The 16,434-nt window shown below is 39.7% G+C and overlaps 1 protein-coding gene across 1 annotated transcript; it reads left to right on the top strand.

Moving 5' to 3' along the window:
* The first annotated feature begins 1,239 nt into the window (after positions 1-1,239).
* On the top strand, positions 1,240-12,848 carry TMEM237 (transmembrane protein 237). The gene is made up of 12 exons (XM_010153322.1): positions 1,240-1,257; positions 2,024-2,052; positions 3,570-3,634; positions 5,280-5,393; positions 5,774-5,888; positions 6,635-6,795; positions 7,364-7,487; positions 8,493-8,684; positions 9,665-9,738; positions 10,232-10,325; positions 10,860-10,981; positions 12,698-12,848. Exons 1-12 carry the CDS (start codon positions 1,240-1,242, stop codon positions 12,763-12,765), a joined length of 1,176 nt encoding a protein of 391 aa, XP_010151624.1. The 3' UTR covers positions 12,766-12,848.
* Positions 12,849-16,434: the final 3,586 nt, after the last annotated feature.

The following is a 16,434-nucleotide window of genomic DNA, read 5'->3' as shown; positions in this document are numbered from 1 at the left end:
ATACCCAGTATGTAAATCTTTAAATCTGTGAAGACCGGTGAAGCGTTTTCAAACCTTCGAGTTTGTGTGTAACAGCGCCCCCGGTGCCACCCGCGAGGCTGGTGGTGGCAGCTTAGCTCCCCGCGCTCGGGGCGCGAGCACCTCCGCCTGCTGCCGGGGGAAGGGGTTTGCTGCTCTGCCGCCCTGAAGGGACGGACAGCCGGGCTTGGGTAGCTGGGGTTTTCCCCTGCGTGAGGGGGCCCAGGTTTGTGCCACCCGAGGCAGCGGCTGCCTGGCTCGAGAGAGTCTCTTAGCTCCAGGGGCGCTACAGCTGCCTTAGCGCTCCGCAGCTGCTCTGTAACGAAACGCCCCTGGGAACCTGTGACCAAAGTCACCCTTTCTGTGGAGCTTGGAGTGAGTCCCTTCAGGCTCTGAGAAACTTAAGACTAACAAGCGTAAAGCTCGTATTTGTATGGCAGAGCTGGGGGCTTCCGTACAGGTGGGACACGAGTATTCACCACTGCCTGCTTCCATGTCATTTCCTTTTTTGCAAGGAGTAAGTAGCACAGATAATTCACTTTTCCTTTGTTTTGTAGAAGGTAACAAAATAGAGAGGCACTACAGAACACAGATGTACTGCTGTGCAGGCAGCGAATGCTGTATAGAAGGGGGGTTTTAGGAGTTTTTTAGATTGTAGTTTTATAAAATATTAGTTCTCTGAACCATTTAATAATTACTGCCACAGGAGTGTAGGAAACAATAAAAGTAATGAGCTCTGACCTTTATCAGTATGTTTTCTCCCTTCCCGTGCACCTGCATGGTGTGGCCAGTCCTGACCAGTCTGCTGGATGCCGCTCAGGGTATGCTGTTCTCTACCTGTCTAAACGGCACTTGCTGTCAGGCTTCAGCGTGGCCAAAAACCAAGTGAGAGATTTGAGGCCTAATCCTGCAAACCCTTCCTTGCACGAGGGGTCTCACTTGTTTTGGGTAAACAAACCTGAGTACAGCTTGCTCGCTGGAACCTGTACCAGCATATGGCGTTACAGGTTTGTCAGTGCAAGTAACATTTGCTGCCATGGAACAAATTGCCATTGTGTCGAAGGGGAGTAGTACTGGGCCCTAACGCCAGGGCAGGAACGTTCACATCCAGCTAATCCTGGCTGCTAGAAGCTTATTCTTAGTTCAGAATTAGCTGAGGTTCAGCGTGAGGGAGTGGAGAGCAGTTCACAGTGCCTCTTTCAGGGAACAGCTTCAAATGATATGGGAAAGAAACAAGTGGTAAGTTTGTGGATCTTTGAGTCCTACCAGTCTTACAGCCTTTTTTAGTTCTGGTATCAATGGAATTTTTGGAGCCTGGTGGGAAGTATTTATTCAGGTGTAGTCTAATTACAATTATATAATGCAATATCTGAAAGTAAATTGCCTTCGTTTTTCTAGATGAGAGGAAGCTCAAGAGCTCAGTTTCAGATTGTTAACAGGAGATACTTACTTTTAGATTTTAGTTGGTTTTGACCTGCTGGCAAATATCTTCAAAACTGTATGGAAATTAATGTTTTACCATATTTCAAAGTTTCTTTCATAAATAAGCTTATGTCCTTTTATTGCTTGTACTATTGTTCTGAATTCACAACTTCAGTAACAGAAAATACTCAGCTGACGCTGTATACTGTGAAGGTATATTTGAAGGCATAAGTTATTGTAGTATTTTGATATTTAAATAGAATGACTGCTAAGCTTTCCAACAAAAGCGGTACCTTACACAAAAAGTGAAAATTGTTCAAGTGAAGTTGAAATGCACACTGTGCCTCTCAGGGAGCTGTTAGGTACATGTCCCTAATGCAGTGCCCGTCAGAACTCCAGTAAAAGCATGTTATTCCTGCGTCTTTTACATGTTATGTATTGCTTTTACATAACGTCTCCATCAGGAGTCTACAGCTATTTAAGAGGCATACGAAGCAAAATACACTTAGTGTGTTCTGACCGTATCTGGAAATGGCTGTTTTCTGAGAGGCGCAAGTTGACTTTTGTCCCTCTTGTTTTTCAGTGCCCGCCTCGTGCCCTCCCTCCAGTGCCAAGGTAAAATCAGTTCATTCTGTGGAATTGGTCATGGTTCTCTACTGCAGTGTTTTTATAAGTAATGAAGTTGAGAGAAATAAGTTTAATAAATATATGAGTAGTCGTAACAGCTTTAAAATTAATTGCTTTTTTTGCTAATTTGTTGTCCCAGAACCCCTTACAATGGGTATAAAGCATTTTAAAGTTTTAGAGAGGCCGAGAAATTTTGCTATATTACCTCGGTTTTAATACTCCAAGAGATAAACCCTTTAAAATTTTCGGAAAAATAGCTAATTCAGTTTTATTAACATCTACTTTGGTCTTATTAACAACCACATTAGTTTTACTGATGTCTTTCTTTTCAATCTCTTCTTCCTTCCCTCTTTGTTTTGTTTCACGTTCTGTAGTTTATTTGAATCACATCCTACAGAACAGGAATTTCTGAAATTAGACTAGATATTCTTGAATAGGGGTGTAGGTGTCTACTAGTTCAACATAGTCTAGGGAAAAATTTAGGCTTTTTTCAGTGTGGCAGGAAAGGCAATGATATAGTATCTATGACGTGGCACTTCAGAATTCCTTCAGAGCACCTAAAAGCAAATGTGATGTCTGCGACTGACAACATGTAAAGATCGTGTCTTTTCAGTAATGTATGCACTCAAATGTTTCATAACTTTTGTTGGTTTGTTACATATCAGTCAGTAAGACAAGTTTTAATTAGCCAAGTGATTAAAGCTTTTAATCTGATCCACAGCTAGCCAATCAGGAAACTCTGCACAGTAACAAACAGTGTTGAGTACCCTTAACCCTATTGTACACAACTGCTCATGAAGAGAACTAGGAGTGGGGATAAGGAAATTAATCAAAAACAGTAGTGTGAATTTGACTGTTGTGAATTGTAATTGACTGAACATTAACTTTCTTCTCATCTTTTTTCCTTTTACACTTTTTTCCTTCTACTGCTCTTCAACACCTTTTCTCCTTAAATATGAAGTGGAAACCAAGGTAAGTTACTCTGGCGTTAAAGAGAATTAGAAACATTGGTAGTTCCTTTTGGTGTCACTTCATCGTGTCTTTAAAGATAGAGCCTTATATTTTTCCTAAATGCAGGTTGATGATTTAAACTGCCTGGGTACCTGTGCTGCCATTGCTGGAATTTTCTGTTGTTTTTCTTTGTTCTCTTTACTGTTTGCTACTTCCATGCTAAATCAAGGTAACTGAAATGTTGTCACTGTGCTCTAAACAAGAAGCTTATTCTTCAAAGCATTATTCAGATTATTTCAGGTTTTCACTTAACAAACATGCCTGTGTGTATTTAGCCACTGTTGTACTCAAGGCAGATTTCTTATCCTGTTTTCCTGCCGTCTTCTGTTCTCCTGCTTGTGTGAACTGGTGAATTGTCATCTTACCGGTAAAAGGTGAAGGTTGTCTTCACTTGTAAAAAGGAGTCCCTTTCTTAACTAGCAACAGAATGGCTGTTAAAAAATAGGACGTGGAGGTTTCTCCATGCTGTGCACCTACACTTCTGTTTTTTGTTCTGCAGATGAAATTCCACTCAGTCGTCCCAAAAAAAGGAAACCCAAAGGAAAGACTCCATTAGGTAAGGTCCCGTCAGGACTGAAACCTGTGTTTGTAATCCTGGGTGAGACCTGCACTGTAGCTAAGCTCCTGACAGATACATGGTTTTCAGTCTTGCTCTCTGTGTTTGAGTAGTGTTCTCAGATAATTTATTACAATTGATTTTATACTGAACGACTGCAGTCTTTCTCCACAGAGTGGTGTTGGTTTAGAACAAGTCTCTAATGCTAAATGAAGTAACTTCTTCCATCCTCTGCTCCTTCTTTCTAGATCCATTCCTGGTACTGCTAATATAGCATGTGTTGATACTGAACTGAGAAAGTGCCTTTATTCCTGCTATTTCTTCCTTTCTAAAATTTTTGGGTATTTCATTAAGTAATCATTTCCAGCTGTAAGCTGCTTGTTACACTGAATGTGTTAAGCTCTTGAATTTTTGAATGAACTAAGGTAAAATTTATTTAACAAATTGGCTCAATTTCTGTCCTTGGCCAAATTAAGTCACAAGTTAATCATTCAATTATCATCGAAGAGTTAATAGCCTGAAAGATGACTAGCACTAGAGCTTTGTATTTTTACAAGAAGCAGATCTGCAGAACAAATATTGTTTTAAGCAAGATTACAAATCTGATCTATTTTGATAAAGCAGATGTGTGGATACAATCTAGCGGATTAATGTAAAGCACTTGACTTGGGTCCGTATGATGGCTTGATGAGTAAACCTCCTGTGCTTGATTAAAAGTGTGTACAATTGAGGTCTCACTAGAAGACCTTTAAATGCAATAAGTAGAGCTGTTGCTAGCAGGGTTTCCCAAGGATCAAGTTTTGTTTGCTGTTGTTTTCAGTGAGCTGAATGATGGTGCAAAGTACGCCTAGGCTTTGGCCATTACTTTGCAGGTTAATTTTGCATTTTAGCACAGCATAGCTTTATAAAAGGTGGGAAATCCTGTACTTGAAGTAAACAAAGATAGATTCAGTTGTTATCATAAAAACTGCAGTACGTGAAAGAGCTATAAAAAGGCAGATGTGACGGAAAACGGAGAAATAACTTTGTCTTTCTACTTCTGATTATGCAAATTGATGCTACTGCTGCTAGAATATTTGATGAATTCATGTTAACCTCTCATGGAAATGTAGTTCCTCCAAAGTAATTAGTCACTTAAACTGGAGTAAACATCCTTCACTGTTGTGTTTTTCTGCTCCTTCTTTATTCTTGTATAGTTAGCATTTAAATTTCCCTCTGATATGATGCTGTTTTGCCTTCATATATATCCATGTGAATCAGCTTGTAACAAACTGTTAATTTTTTCTCGTCACTTGCATTACAATCTTTGCATGTAGAAAGGAAAATACAGAGGTATAGTTCTTACCTCTGGTAGATTTCTCTCAATCAGGCCTTTGTTGTATGCCCAAATGGGAATTGTGCTACTTCTTGGATACTTGAATTTCCTCCTGGGCGTGAAACTTGCAGGGTGAAAGAAGGGTTGTCAGCTGTCACCTTTGTATATTTACTTACCACATTTGTTTCCTAACTCTTGTATTTCCTTGCCAATACTTTTCATCTCAGCTGTAAGCTAGGCAAATGCACAATGCAGCAAAAGGCAGCTTTTTCTTGTCTGTTTCTCAGTGGCTCTGAGTTAAGGTTGCTGGATCTTTTAATCTGTTTTCAGATGGCATTGTCCCAGCAGCGGTTCGTCGGCAGTCTGAAAGCAGTGAGCCCCTAACTCCTGAACCTCATGATGTCCCTCCTCAGAGGAAGCGCAAGAAGAAGAAAGTACCTACCGGTATGTGAAATAATTGTAGTTTGGAAACAGCACTGAATAAAACTTGGTAATACAAAAATATAATTGTCCGGCTTGTATTTTGGCTTGAAACATTTCATGTGCTTTTGTACTTAGAGTAACTTAAAGTAATCTCTGAGTGAATGGTGGCTTAGAGTTTCAATTTCTGAGTTCAGATGCCATAGGGTACAAACGCTCATGCACACAATGACAATATAGTTTTGGGAGTGATAAAATAGGTCCTTTATATCATTCGAAGCTCAGATGGTCATCGCTTTTTTTGCCACTGTGTTTATATAATAACTATTTATGTATGTGGGTGAATGTATTTCCATTTTTTTGAAAGCTGTGAAACTTCCATGTGGTCTATTTTAAATCTTCAGATTCTGAGACGTCTTTTACCCAGCAAAATGTTGCATCCCTATTTCAGAATGGAAATGGCATCGATGTCCCTGAAGCTGAAGAAACAGTTATCCGCAAACAGAGAAAAAGAACAAAGTGAGATAAAACTAGTATAGCTCATAACTTGGAATAACTGTGATAAAGAATGTGGCTGAGTACTAATTTATGTTGTTACATTACAAAAACGTAAAATCCTTAAGTCCACGATACCATTCAGCCTGTGCAACAGATGGTATGTGTGCTGTTCTTACCAGGGTTAAGATCCAACTTTCTTTCCTTGTGTGTTCTATGCATGCCCGGATGCACTACAGTTTACATTTACGTGAGCCTAATATTTCAGTCACATACATGAAAAAATTAGAATGTGTAACTGGTCTCTGTCATTCCTATCATCTTTTTCATAATTTTACGAGAAACTTAACTGCTTTCTCTTCCTTTTTATTTGCCTTTTCTCCAAGAACTTTGCTTTTAGATCATTTTGGTCGCCTTTCTACCAAAAGCATCCACTTTCTTGGCCTTGTATTTAGTTTGCAGTGTTTTTTTATCTGATTGTTAATCTCTTGATATGTATTTTTTTCCCACTTCATTGTTTTGACACCGGAAGGAATTTAAATAGAGACATAGCCCCCCAAATCAAGCATTAGCTTTATGGTTTTAGTTAACTAACTGCATGAGAACTTTTAATCTTTAAAATTATAAACTGGGGGTAATATTATACAGGTCAGTAGCCTGATGGGTTCTTATCAGTCAAGTTAGACATGTTCAAAGTTTACAGGAGCCTTCAGGTTTTACATTTTACTTCCTAATCTTTCTCTGCCCCATTGTGTGTTCTGTACTGATAGGAAACCTCGGCCAACCGAAATGCACTGTTCCAACGAGCTGGAAGTGGAGGAGGAAGACATCATTGAAGATGAGCACAGAAAGAGCCCAGATCAGCAGCCTGTGTTTGCTGCTCCCACTGGAATTAGCCAGCCTGTTAGCAAAGTGTTTGTTGAAAAAAATCGTAAGCATGTCTTGTGATTTAAGTAATTTAAGGACATTCTTGCAGTTAAAGGAAGCAGCATTGTATTTAAAATCCAATTAAAAAACCTCCAGTTTTCTAGAACAAAAATTATTTGGAAATAAATATACATGGTAATTTTTCAACAGTGAACGTTAGTATTGCTGTTAGCATGTTTGGCTGAATTTTTTAATTCCATGGTGTGGGTGAAAAAGGCTGTTTCAGAGCACCCTGCTGAGCTTATTTGACCTAATACTGTCACAGTACCTTAAGAAGAAAGTATCATTTACTATATTGCAAAAAGTTTTTCAAGTGGAAATTTTTGTTTTGGTTTGGTTCTTCCTGCCCAAAGTGGTTTGCCTGTTCTTAAATCCGTAGCCTGACCCACCAGGATGCCTCACACTGACAGGCATCCTGGTACGAATATAAGCTGACAGAGGACAGGAAGTGGGGAGAAGTATTCTGATGGACTTTCTGATGCTTACAGCTTTTTAACAGTAATTCATATTAATGTAGAAATAATGATGGAAGGTAACAGCACTCTCTAGAAGTAATATCCTCATCCGTTTAGGGCGTTTTCAGGCAGCTGACCGTGCAGAATTGATTAAAACCACTGAAAATATCAATGTACTTATGGATGTGAAAGCTTCATGGACTACCAGAGATGTTGCCCTCTCAGTGCACCGAAGTTTCAGGTGAAAGATAAATATTTTGATGTAACTAAGTAGAAATCAGGGTTTGTGGTTGGGGTTTGCAGTTTTCCCCCCCCCCCGAAAGTTAGCACCTTTTCTCTATCACTGCAATGCATCTTTATTTCTTTTGGATATTCCTAATAAATGGTGGTTCAGGATGCAACAGGTTTCTCAATCCTCTAGCTTTTGGTATTTGTTGTGAAGAATACCTGTTTCTAGTCTAGACATCACATGTGAAATGCAACTTATAATAACTAAGGAAGTCATACTGCAAACATTCAGACAAAATCTGAATAGCAACAGATTGATAACAAAAATATTAGAGATGTAGAGAAAAAATGTATTGCAAAAATGAGATTTGCTCATCAGCTATACGACCAGAATAGTAATACCTGAATTCATATATTCTCCAAGAAAAATCACGGCTGATGAAAAAAGAGGGAGGAGTGAAATTGGAGTGGGGCATAAGCTTGTACACAATAGCAAAAAAAAATTTATTTTTTTTTTTTAATATGTGGTCCTGTTATGATACAGAATGGGAGGTTGGCAGCCATTTTCTTTGTTTTTTTTATTACCTGGTGTATTTTATCTGGAAGCCTGTGCTTCCTTCTCAGCTTTTTCTTAGCAAGGAAGGTAATGAAAAGATTGACTCAAGGACACGTTTAAGAGCACTGTGTAAGTGCAAGGGACAGTGGTCTTGGGAAGCTACAGGTAGCGAATGAAAGTATGTGATTCCTGTAGCAGTAGTGAAGTGGTGATGAGGCAGAACCCCTTGGTTTTCTTTAAGTGCTCAGGTCCTGATGCAGACTGTCAAGGGAGGAAGCAGAAGTCCAGTTGCTCAGAGTTTTTAAAATTAGATCAGAAAAAAGCACTCAGAAACAATCTGTGAAAGGCTGGGATCCTGTCACGGCAGCAGGGTTGAACAGATGGATTCTTAGGCCTTTTCTATCTGTAGTTCTTTGCTAATTGAAGATGTTAAACTTGTCTAATGTTCTTTTCTCCATTCAGGGTGATCGGACTCTTTACCCATGGCTTCCTTGCAGGGTATGCTATATGGAACATCATTGTTATCTACATTTTGGCAGGAAATCAGCTTTCCACAGTTTCTAACCTGCTTGAGCAGTATAAGACACTAGCATATCCAGCGCAAAGTCTGTTCTATTTGTTGCTGTCTATCAGTACAGTCTCAGCCTTTGACAGGTAAAAAATGTTTACATTTGAAAGATGTATGTAATTTGTGTGCAATATCTGCCTTTCTCCTTCCTATGGCACCTTTTGATCTGCTGGTGATGATTTAATGTGGTATACTTCTTATACATTTAAGAGAATGATTTTACACATGGCTGGCTATACAGACAAAGGGTGTTCTTGTGCATTCAGACCTTTGTTACTCATTTCTTCCTGTTGCCTGGAGCCCTGATTCAGTGTGCTGGTTTTGTGATCATGAGGTGAACCAGATGGAAGAGCTGACCTGGGTTTTTTCGTGGGGGAGAGGGTAGAGAACAATGAATGTTTCCATCATGTTACCTTTCATGTGAATCCATTCCCCAGTCACATTTCCAACTTAACTGTGTAAACAGTTTTCCTGGCTTAGCTGGGGTTTCTGCATTACAGCTTAAGAGTGGGAATGAACAGAAAGAGGAGTGAAAGAGACCATAAACACAGTGGATTCATAGATGTTATAGATGTTTCTTTTAGTTACAGTTAGTTTCCATGGCAGCATGATAAGCCAGGGAAGGAGTCTGTGCTGTGGAAGAAAGTGTGGCTTTTTTTCATGGAGTGGTGGCAGGGAAGAGGCCTGCATTATTCTTAATTGCTTCTGTTGTGGTGTAAGCTATGTGAGCAGTTATATTAGCATAACTTGGTTGGTGGTGTGGACACTGAAATGAACGGTAAAGATTAGAGAGGGGACACATCTCTCCACATCCTCCCTGTTCCAGAAAGGACTGCAGTTTGAAAGCTATAAAGCTCATGGAACATCCTCCTTAGTTTCAATCTTTCTTGGATTTGGCATGATGAGGACCATTGCTGTGTGTGTGGGATATAGCTGTGTATTAAGGCACTGTAACAGAGGCAGAAAGAGGTATCTTGCAAAAAGTAAAATATCAATAGAATACTGTTACAGGAACAATGTTACTCTCTTATTGGGCTGTGTTAATGACTCTTAGTTTTGTTATCAGGATTGATTTGGCAAAAGCATCAGTTGCACTGAGGGGCTTTCTTACCCTAGACCCAGCAGCAGTAGCCTCTTTCTGTAAGTATTTTGAAGCAGGTAGGAAATTGTCCAGAAAAGACAGTAAATGGAAAAATCCTGCATACTGTTTTCATTGAAATCTTCCTCCCTGGTTATTTTCTGCTTCAGAATAAGTGACTTGCTCAGTAGTTGAAATGGCATTCAAAGGCTATGTGAACACTTCACTACATTTTTTTTTTTAAAGCATTTGTGATAGTAGCATTAGTGGGGCTGTTAGTGAGATTAGTTCTTTTCCCACTTCTGCGTATAAAACACAGACACAGCGAAAACCAGAATCACAAGATGCCACCTTAGATGTAGCTGGTGTTCTGCAGAAGTGCAGAAACCAGATATTTATGGGTCGGGAACATTGAAGAAGAGAGAATGCATGGAACGAGATGATCATTGGAGGCAGTGGAGTGAAAATAAAGGAACTGTAGTGATGATTATCATGTCATGATGAGACAGCATTTTTGGGGTTTATATCTAACACTACTAATTCCATTTCTTCCAGTGTACTTTGTTGCTCTTATCTTATCCTTAAGCCAGCAGATGACATGTGACAGAATTAACCTCTACACACCACCTTCAGAAAATGGCAGCATCTGGTAGGAAACTTAAGAAATCACTTCTGTAAATTATAACATAGCTCACTTAGGAACCTTGCTCACTGTGGATGGAAAAGGTTACACAACATACATAAGAAAGTATCAGTCAAGAATTTACTAAACTTGCCTTTGTCTGAGCTTGTCCACACAGACTTTACTGACTTGCTGTTCACTTGCCATTTGCCTCATGAGGAAGTGCTTAAAAATAAGGTTGACAGACAACATTGTGCTGTGTCCTTCCTCCACAGTAAAATTTAACCATGCACTTTGGGTTTATTTTCTGTCTTTTGGACAAGGAAAGGAATTTGCTGTTGAAATCTACAAGTGGACATTCTCTGTGAGATAATGGGGCTTCTTAGCCAAGATGCTGTCTTAACCAGGCCTTTGCACTGCAAGATCATTAGGATGGTACCAGTAGTTCTGTTTTCACATCTAGCTTAGCAAGCTTGTTTTTGTGATACTCTGTTGAAATTATTATTGTAACCTGTGTGTACCAGCAAACCCCTGACTGATGGGCTGATGTGCTTTTCCCAGGACGGCAGGTACAGAGGAAGAAATTGTTCAGCCATGGGTTGTGGTGAATCTGGTAGTGTCTATTCTAGTTGGGACCAGTTGGATCTTCTTGTCTTACCGACCAGAGCTGGACCACAGTGAAGGTAAGAAACGTTAGTAGGAAAAATGTTGTTTGTTCAGGCTTTTATCTGTTGTGCTCTACATTTGGTGTTCAAGACTAGTCCTGAGAAATTTTGTGGCTGAAGTAAAACAAGAATCTCCTAGCAACTTTCCAGTGAAAGTACTTCTTAGGATGCTGGTGTCTCTGTTTGGTTTTAGAAAGAAAAAACAGTTATTTTAAAAGGAAGCAAAAAGGTCCAGGCTGGAGGAAGGGGGCAAGGAAGTTGTCCCTTTTCCTTAGAAGCAGCTTTGCTAGAGACTAGGCCTTCTTAGAATCACAGAATCATAGAATCGTTTGGGTTGGAAGGGACCTTAAAGATCATCTAGTTCCAACCCCCCTGCCGTGGGCAGGGACACCTTCCACTAGACCAGGTTGCTCCAAGCCTCATCCAGCCTGGCCTTGAACACTTCCAGGGAGGGGGCATCCACAGCTTCTCTGGGCAAGCTGTGCCAGGGCTTCCCCACCCTCTCCAGAAAAAACTTCTTCCTGATACCTAATCTAAACCTCCCCACTTTAATTTAAACATGTTCCCTCTTGTCCTGTCACTACAGGCCCTTGTAAAAAGTCCCCCCAAAGCTTCCTTGTAGCCCCTTCAGGTACTGGAAGGTGCCATAAGGTCTCCCCAGACCCTTCTCGTCTCCAGGCTGAACAAGCCCATCTCTCTCAACCTGTCCCCATAGGAGAGGAGCTCCAGCCCTCTGAGCATCTTAGTGGCCCTCCACTGAACTCGCTCCAACTGGTCTATCTCCTTCTGATGTTGAGGGCTCCACAGCTGGACGCAGCACTCCAGGTGGGGTCTCACAAGAGCGGAGTAGAGTGGGAGAGTCACCTCCCTCGACCTGCTGGCCACACTTCTGATACAGCCCAGGATATGATTGGCTTTCTGGTCTGCCAGCACACACTGCCAGCTCACGTTCTTCCTTTTGTTGTTCCAACTGGGATCCAAAAGGTGTATCGTAACTCAGGTTTCCTGTTACGTGCATGAAGCCTGTGACTTAAAGCTATGCTGTACATAAAAATCATTTCAATTTACAAGTCAACAGGTATCCAAAAATCATGAGTTGAAGCACAGATTTGTGGTTGGGAGGCTGAAGAAGGGTGCAGTATAGATACGTAAGGGAACCCAGACACGAGAAAACTCTACCCCCAGCAGCACAGGGCTCCACAAGGACCACCTCATCAGCTGGTTAGCATGCCTAGCCAAATTTCTCTGCAAGGAGCTCTTCACTGCTGACTGTACCCTGTGTCCCATGCCTGAGCTGTCCTGGTGACAGGTAGCTGTTAGCACTATCATTCATGATTCCTTCTGTAGCAGGTTCCAATGTGGCTAGCTTACACAGTGATACACAGAGCAGATAAACAAGTATAAATAAATGAACGAGTCTCTTACAGAAGTCTTCCTTCTTGAGTCTGACACTCTCAGAACTTTAATTAGGGTTCTGGTTCTGTGCCCAGGTTGAATGCAGAACGATGCCGCTTATGATCAGCTGCTAACATCATCACTATTTCTGTTAATTTTGGGGGGCAACAATAGTTTCCTAAAGACAGTGGCCCTTGCCATTGGTGAGTTGTTGATATTATGATTGGGATGAAAAGCAGGAGGCTTGGAGGAATGCCAGAGCACTTTTCAGGAATAATGAAATCATATTTCGGTGAAACTTTTAAAACAAAACATAATTCTTTTCTTTCTTTTTTTTAGAACTGATGTTTCATGCTGAAATTGAGGAATTTCCCCAGGGAGATATTATGCCGAGAGTCCAGCCATAATGTGGAACAAGGATGTGCAAATATGGTAGCTGTGACTGATGGCTCAAGACGTTATGTATTATAGCCATGTATTATAACTTTCATAAAGAAAAAAATGTATTTTTATATTGTTTATATTTGATTTTGATCTTTTTATGTATGGTACAATTTCCAAATGTGATTGAAAACTTTTATACTTTTACTTTATATTTGACAAAGTAGATATCTCTAGTGCATAAAGTCAAGGTGCTTTTGTAAATATTGCTACCTATATAGACAAACTAGATGGATGCAGAATGTCAGGTATTCAGAGCTTTTTTGACTGCTGTACAGTCTTCAACAACTTGCTTTTGTTACTAGTGATGATAGCAGTTGGCTGACGTGATTTGGCTAAATATTCTCTATAGATTAAAACAAATGTTAAGAAGGTAGCCTAAGGAAGATTGTAACTAGACAGAGTTAGGAAACGTAAAACCCACAGAGTTAGTAAGCATAAAATAATCTAGGTTTAGTTGTCATAGAAAGTATTTTCTAGAATAAGGGATTGGATTGTCAGGGTTTCTGTTTAAACATTCCTTAAAAGAGAACGCTTTATTTTTCTTCATCTTCATTTAGTTCTCTTGACAAAGATCTTGAGGACAAGAAGTTCTTTAAAGTTGCTGTAGACAGAATAAACAGAAGTTTTAATGTTGCAACAGTTTGGTCAGGTAATGAATACCTAAATACCTCTTAGAGTCAAGCAGGATTTTTTGGGTTGCCAAAGGGATATATGTACATCCTGTAATTTCTTGACAGTCAGGACATGTAACTATTACAAAGCTATTCACAGGAATAGTGTTCCGATTTCTCCTTATCTTGTATGGCAAGAACAATTGTGTTATTTGCTGCTCTTTTTAAAGAAACTTGGATTTCACAGGTGTTAAAAATGTTCCTATTTCTACCTATTGTGATGGAGATTGGTTTCCCCCAAAAGGATCTTTGTTGTTTTGTGTTAGGATGGAATGAGAAACTTCTTTCTAAAATTACAAGAAAATACTTACTAAAGCAAAACAAAAACTTTGCAGCAACCCACCTTCTACGTAGTGATGTAGTAGTAGCAGTTGGTGGGTTTTGATGATGATAGCCAACATTCTTTTATTTTAAAGTTGCAAAATGAAAGCATTGCAGATACAAGTAAACATAGACTGTTGCAGGATGAAACAATCTCCTTAGCAGACACAGACAAAAGCTAGTTTGGAGTCCGTTTCTCAAGCAAGTATCACCTAAAGCCCTAAACCTATTTCTGTATGTTATTTAATATGTATTGATTTTGCATTTTTTTTTATTTAGTGTGTGTGTCTAAGTATGGTTGTAAACGGTGTGCAGTTGTTAAAGTTCTCCAGAGAATTATTGTACTTTCTTGTTGTGAAGAGTAGCCAGATAGAAGACTTGAGGATGGATTTTAAAGAGACAGTAACTTTCTGTGCTGTTACCGGAGTTGCTTTAAAACAAGGATGGGAACATTAATAAATAGGGTGGCTGCTGCCCTCTTGAGGACTTGAATTCTGTTGTGCCCATCCAGCAAATTTAAGTAATTTAAAAACTCAGTGTTCATGACATTTTTTAAATGCTATGGTAATCTTGAGGAGCAAGAGAATTCTACCAGAATTAAAAGATGTTCCACAGCTGTTGGCTGCGTTCTGGGGCATTCACTTCGTTGTGGGAAAGAGCTGTTAACCTTTTTAAAGATTGTTATGGCTCTTTGGTATGTATTTTTGCAAAACTATAGAGCTAATTATGGTTGGCACATAATAATGGAGAGATTCAGGGTGCTGCTCCCTTTCAGCATTGCCCTGCAGGTTCTTGTCATGATTTGGCTGTAGGAGATGGGGGTGAGGCACCAAACTTTCTCCAGATGTAGTGTGATTTACAGAGTTGTTGAGCTCCTGAGGATGAGATTAATAATGGTGTCTCTTTGCTGCTTAACATTTCTGTCACTTTGGCATAGTAAGAAATATAAGAAATATAATTTTGCACACAAAGTATGTAGCTCAGGCAAAACTAAGGCATCAAATCAGTAAATAACATCATTGCTTGATTTCTGACATTATTACTAGGAACTGGCCTTCCAAATACTCCTTGGACAAAGCTATTGTAGCCAAGAGCCAGATATTTTATCAGTGTGGAATACAGTAGTTTGTTTAGATGGTTGAGCAGGAATTAAGTTCATTAACTTACGGGATCAGTATTTCAAACCAGGCTTACCTTTCCAGTGCATGTTTTTGGGAGGGTCTGAGTATATTTAAATTAATGAGGTTTGAGGTTGCCATTTAAAAATCACACTTAGTAAACAATTTGATGGGTAATTATCTATTTTACAAAGTACTTTTAATTCCTTTAAGCCTCAAAAAGGAGTACGAGTTTAACTGAGCTTTTTTTGTTTAGTTACTTAGAAAGTTTTAGAACAAGTTTACAAAATAGATGTTTAATCACAGAACATGCAACATCTGTAGAAGCCTTAACTGAAATGCCTTTGTGCGTTTCCATACCACTGTTTTTAATGCAGTATTTTTGTGTTAATGAAAAAATTTAGTGCCAATGTCTTGTTTTTACATATATGAAACAAACAACTGTGCTAAACTAGTTAGAAATGACTGTACTACTTTGTCCTGTTTCCAAATTATTAGTCTGTTTAAAATAAATCAGTCTATTTTTTTCCCCAGTGCTAATACTGTGTATAACATACAAGTTCTGAACAGGTGACTGTGGAAAATTATTTTTTCCCTCTTTTGTGTCAGTGTTGTAAATGATGGTTTTCCTGCTGCTGTACTGGGCTTTTGCACAACAAAAATGAAAACTAGCAAGTAAAGTGTATTTCATCAGTTAATGGGGTTTGTTTAGCCTAAAAAGAATATTAAGATGGAATCTGATTGCAGTCTTTAACCATCTAAGGGATGATTACAAAGAAGACAACAGTCAGACTCTTCTCAAGCTCACAGTTGAAAGGATAACTAGAAATTGTCACAGGCAGCATCAGGAAAAATGCCATTAACTGCCACAGGAGTTTTGGCAGTGAGGATTTGGGACAGGCTGTGAGATGACCCATAGGGGACTGTCTGTGGGAGCTCCATCTCTGGAGCTGCTCCAGACTTGGGTGGACAGAACCCTCTGCAGCCTTAGCAGAGGATGGACCTAACAGGCCTCCAGAGTCCCTTCTAAGCTAGGTTGCTTAAATTGCTTAAAAAGCAAAATAAGAAGTCATTTAAAATTTGGTTAAATTCCGGTTGGTTCTTTTTAAATGCGACTCCCTTGTCCCTGCTTTCTCAACATGAAGCCAGGTGGCATTAATTTGAAAATTTCTTTTAAAAAGTGTATTTTGGTATTGCTGAGGTAATCTTCAGGAAGTTTATGGTTAGGTCAGAATTATTTTCTTGCATATTTGCAGCACAATTAAATTACTGAAGGCTTTGGAAGAGTAAACTCAGGTACGTATTTATTGCTGAGCCTTACCTTTCTCTTCCTTTTTCCTCATAGTGGTGTGGAAGGTAGTGCTGTATTCTTTACTGCACCTTTGCTTCACATGGGTCCGAGTTCCTTAGGAAAAAGGGTTTTTTCCTGGGTGTTAGGAATGTTCTGTGCCCCCCGGAGCTGCTCGCTCTTTTCACCGATGGCAGGGCTGGGAGCTCTCGGCTGGGCCAGGCCCACTGCCCC

This window comes from Eurypyga helias, unplaced genomic scaffold (assembly GCF_000690775.1).
Source record: "Eurypyga helias isolate BGI_N326 unplaced genomic scaffold, ASM69077v1 scaffold41166, whole genome shotgun sequence".
NCBI lineage: Eukaryota > Metazoa > Chordata > Aves > Eurypygiformes > Eurypygidae > Eurypyga > Eurypyga helias.
This window is presented reverse-complemented; position numbering and strand designations above follow the sequence as displayed.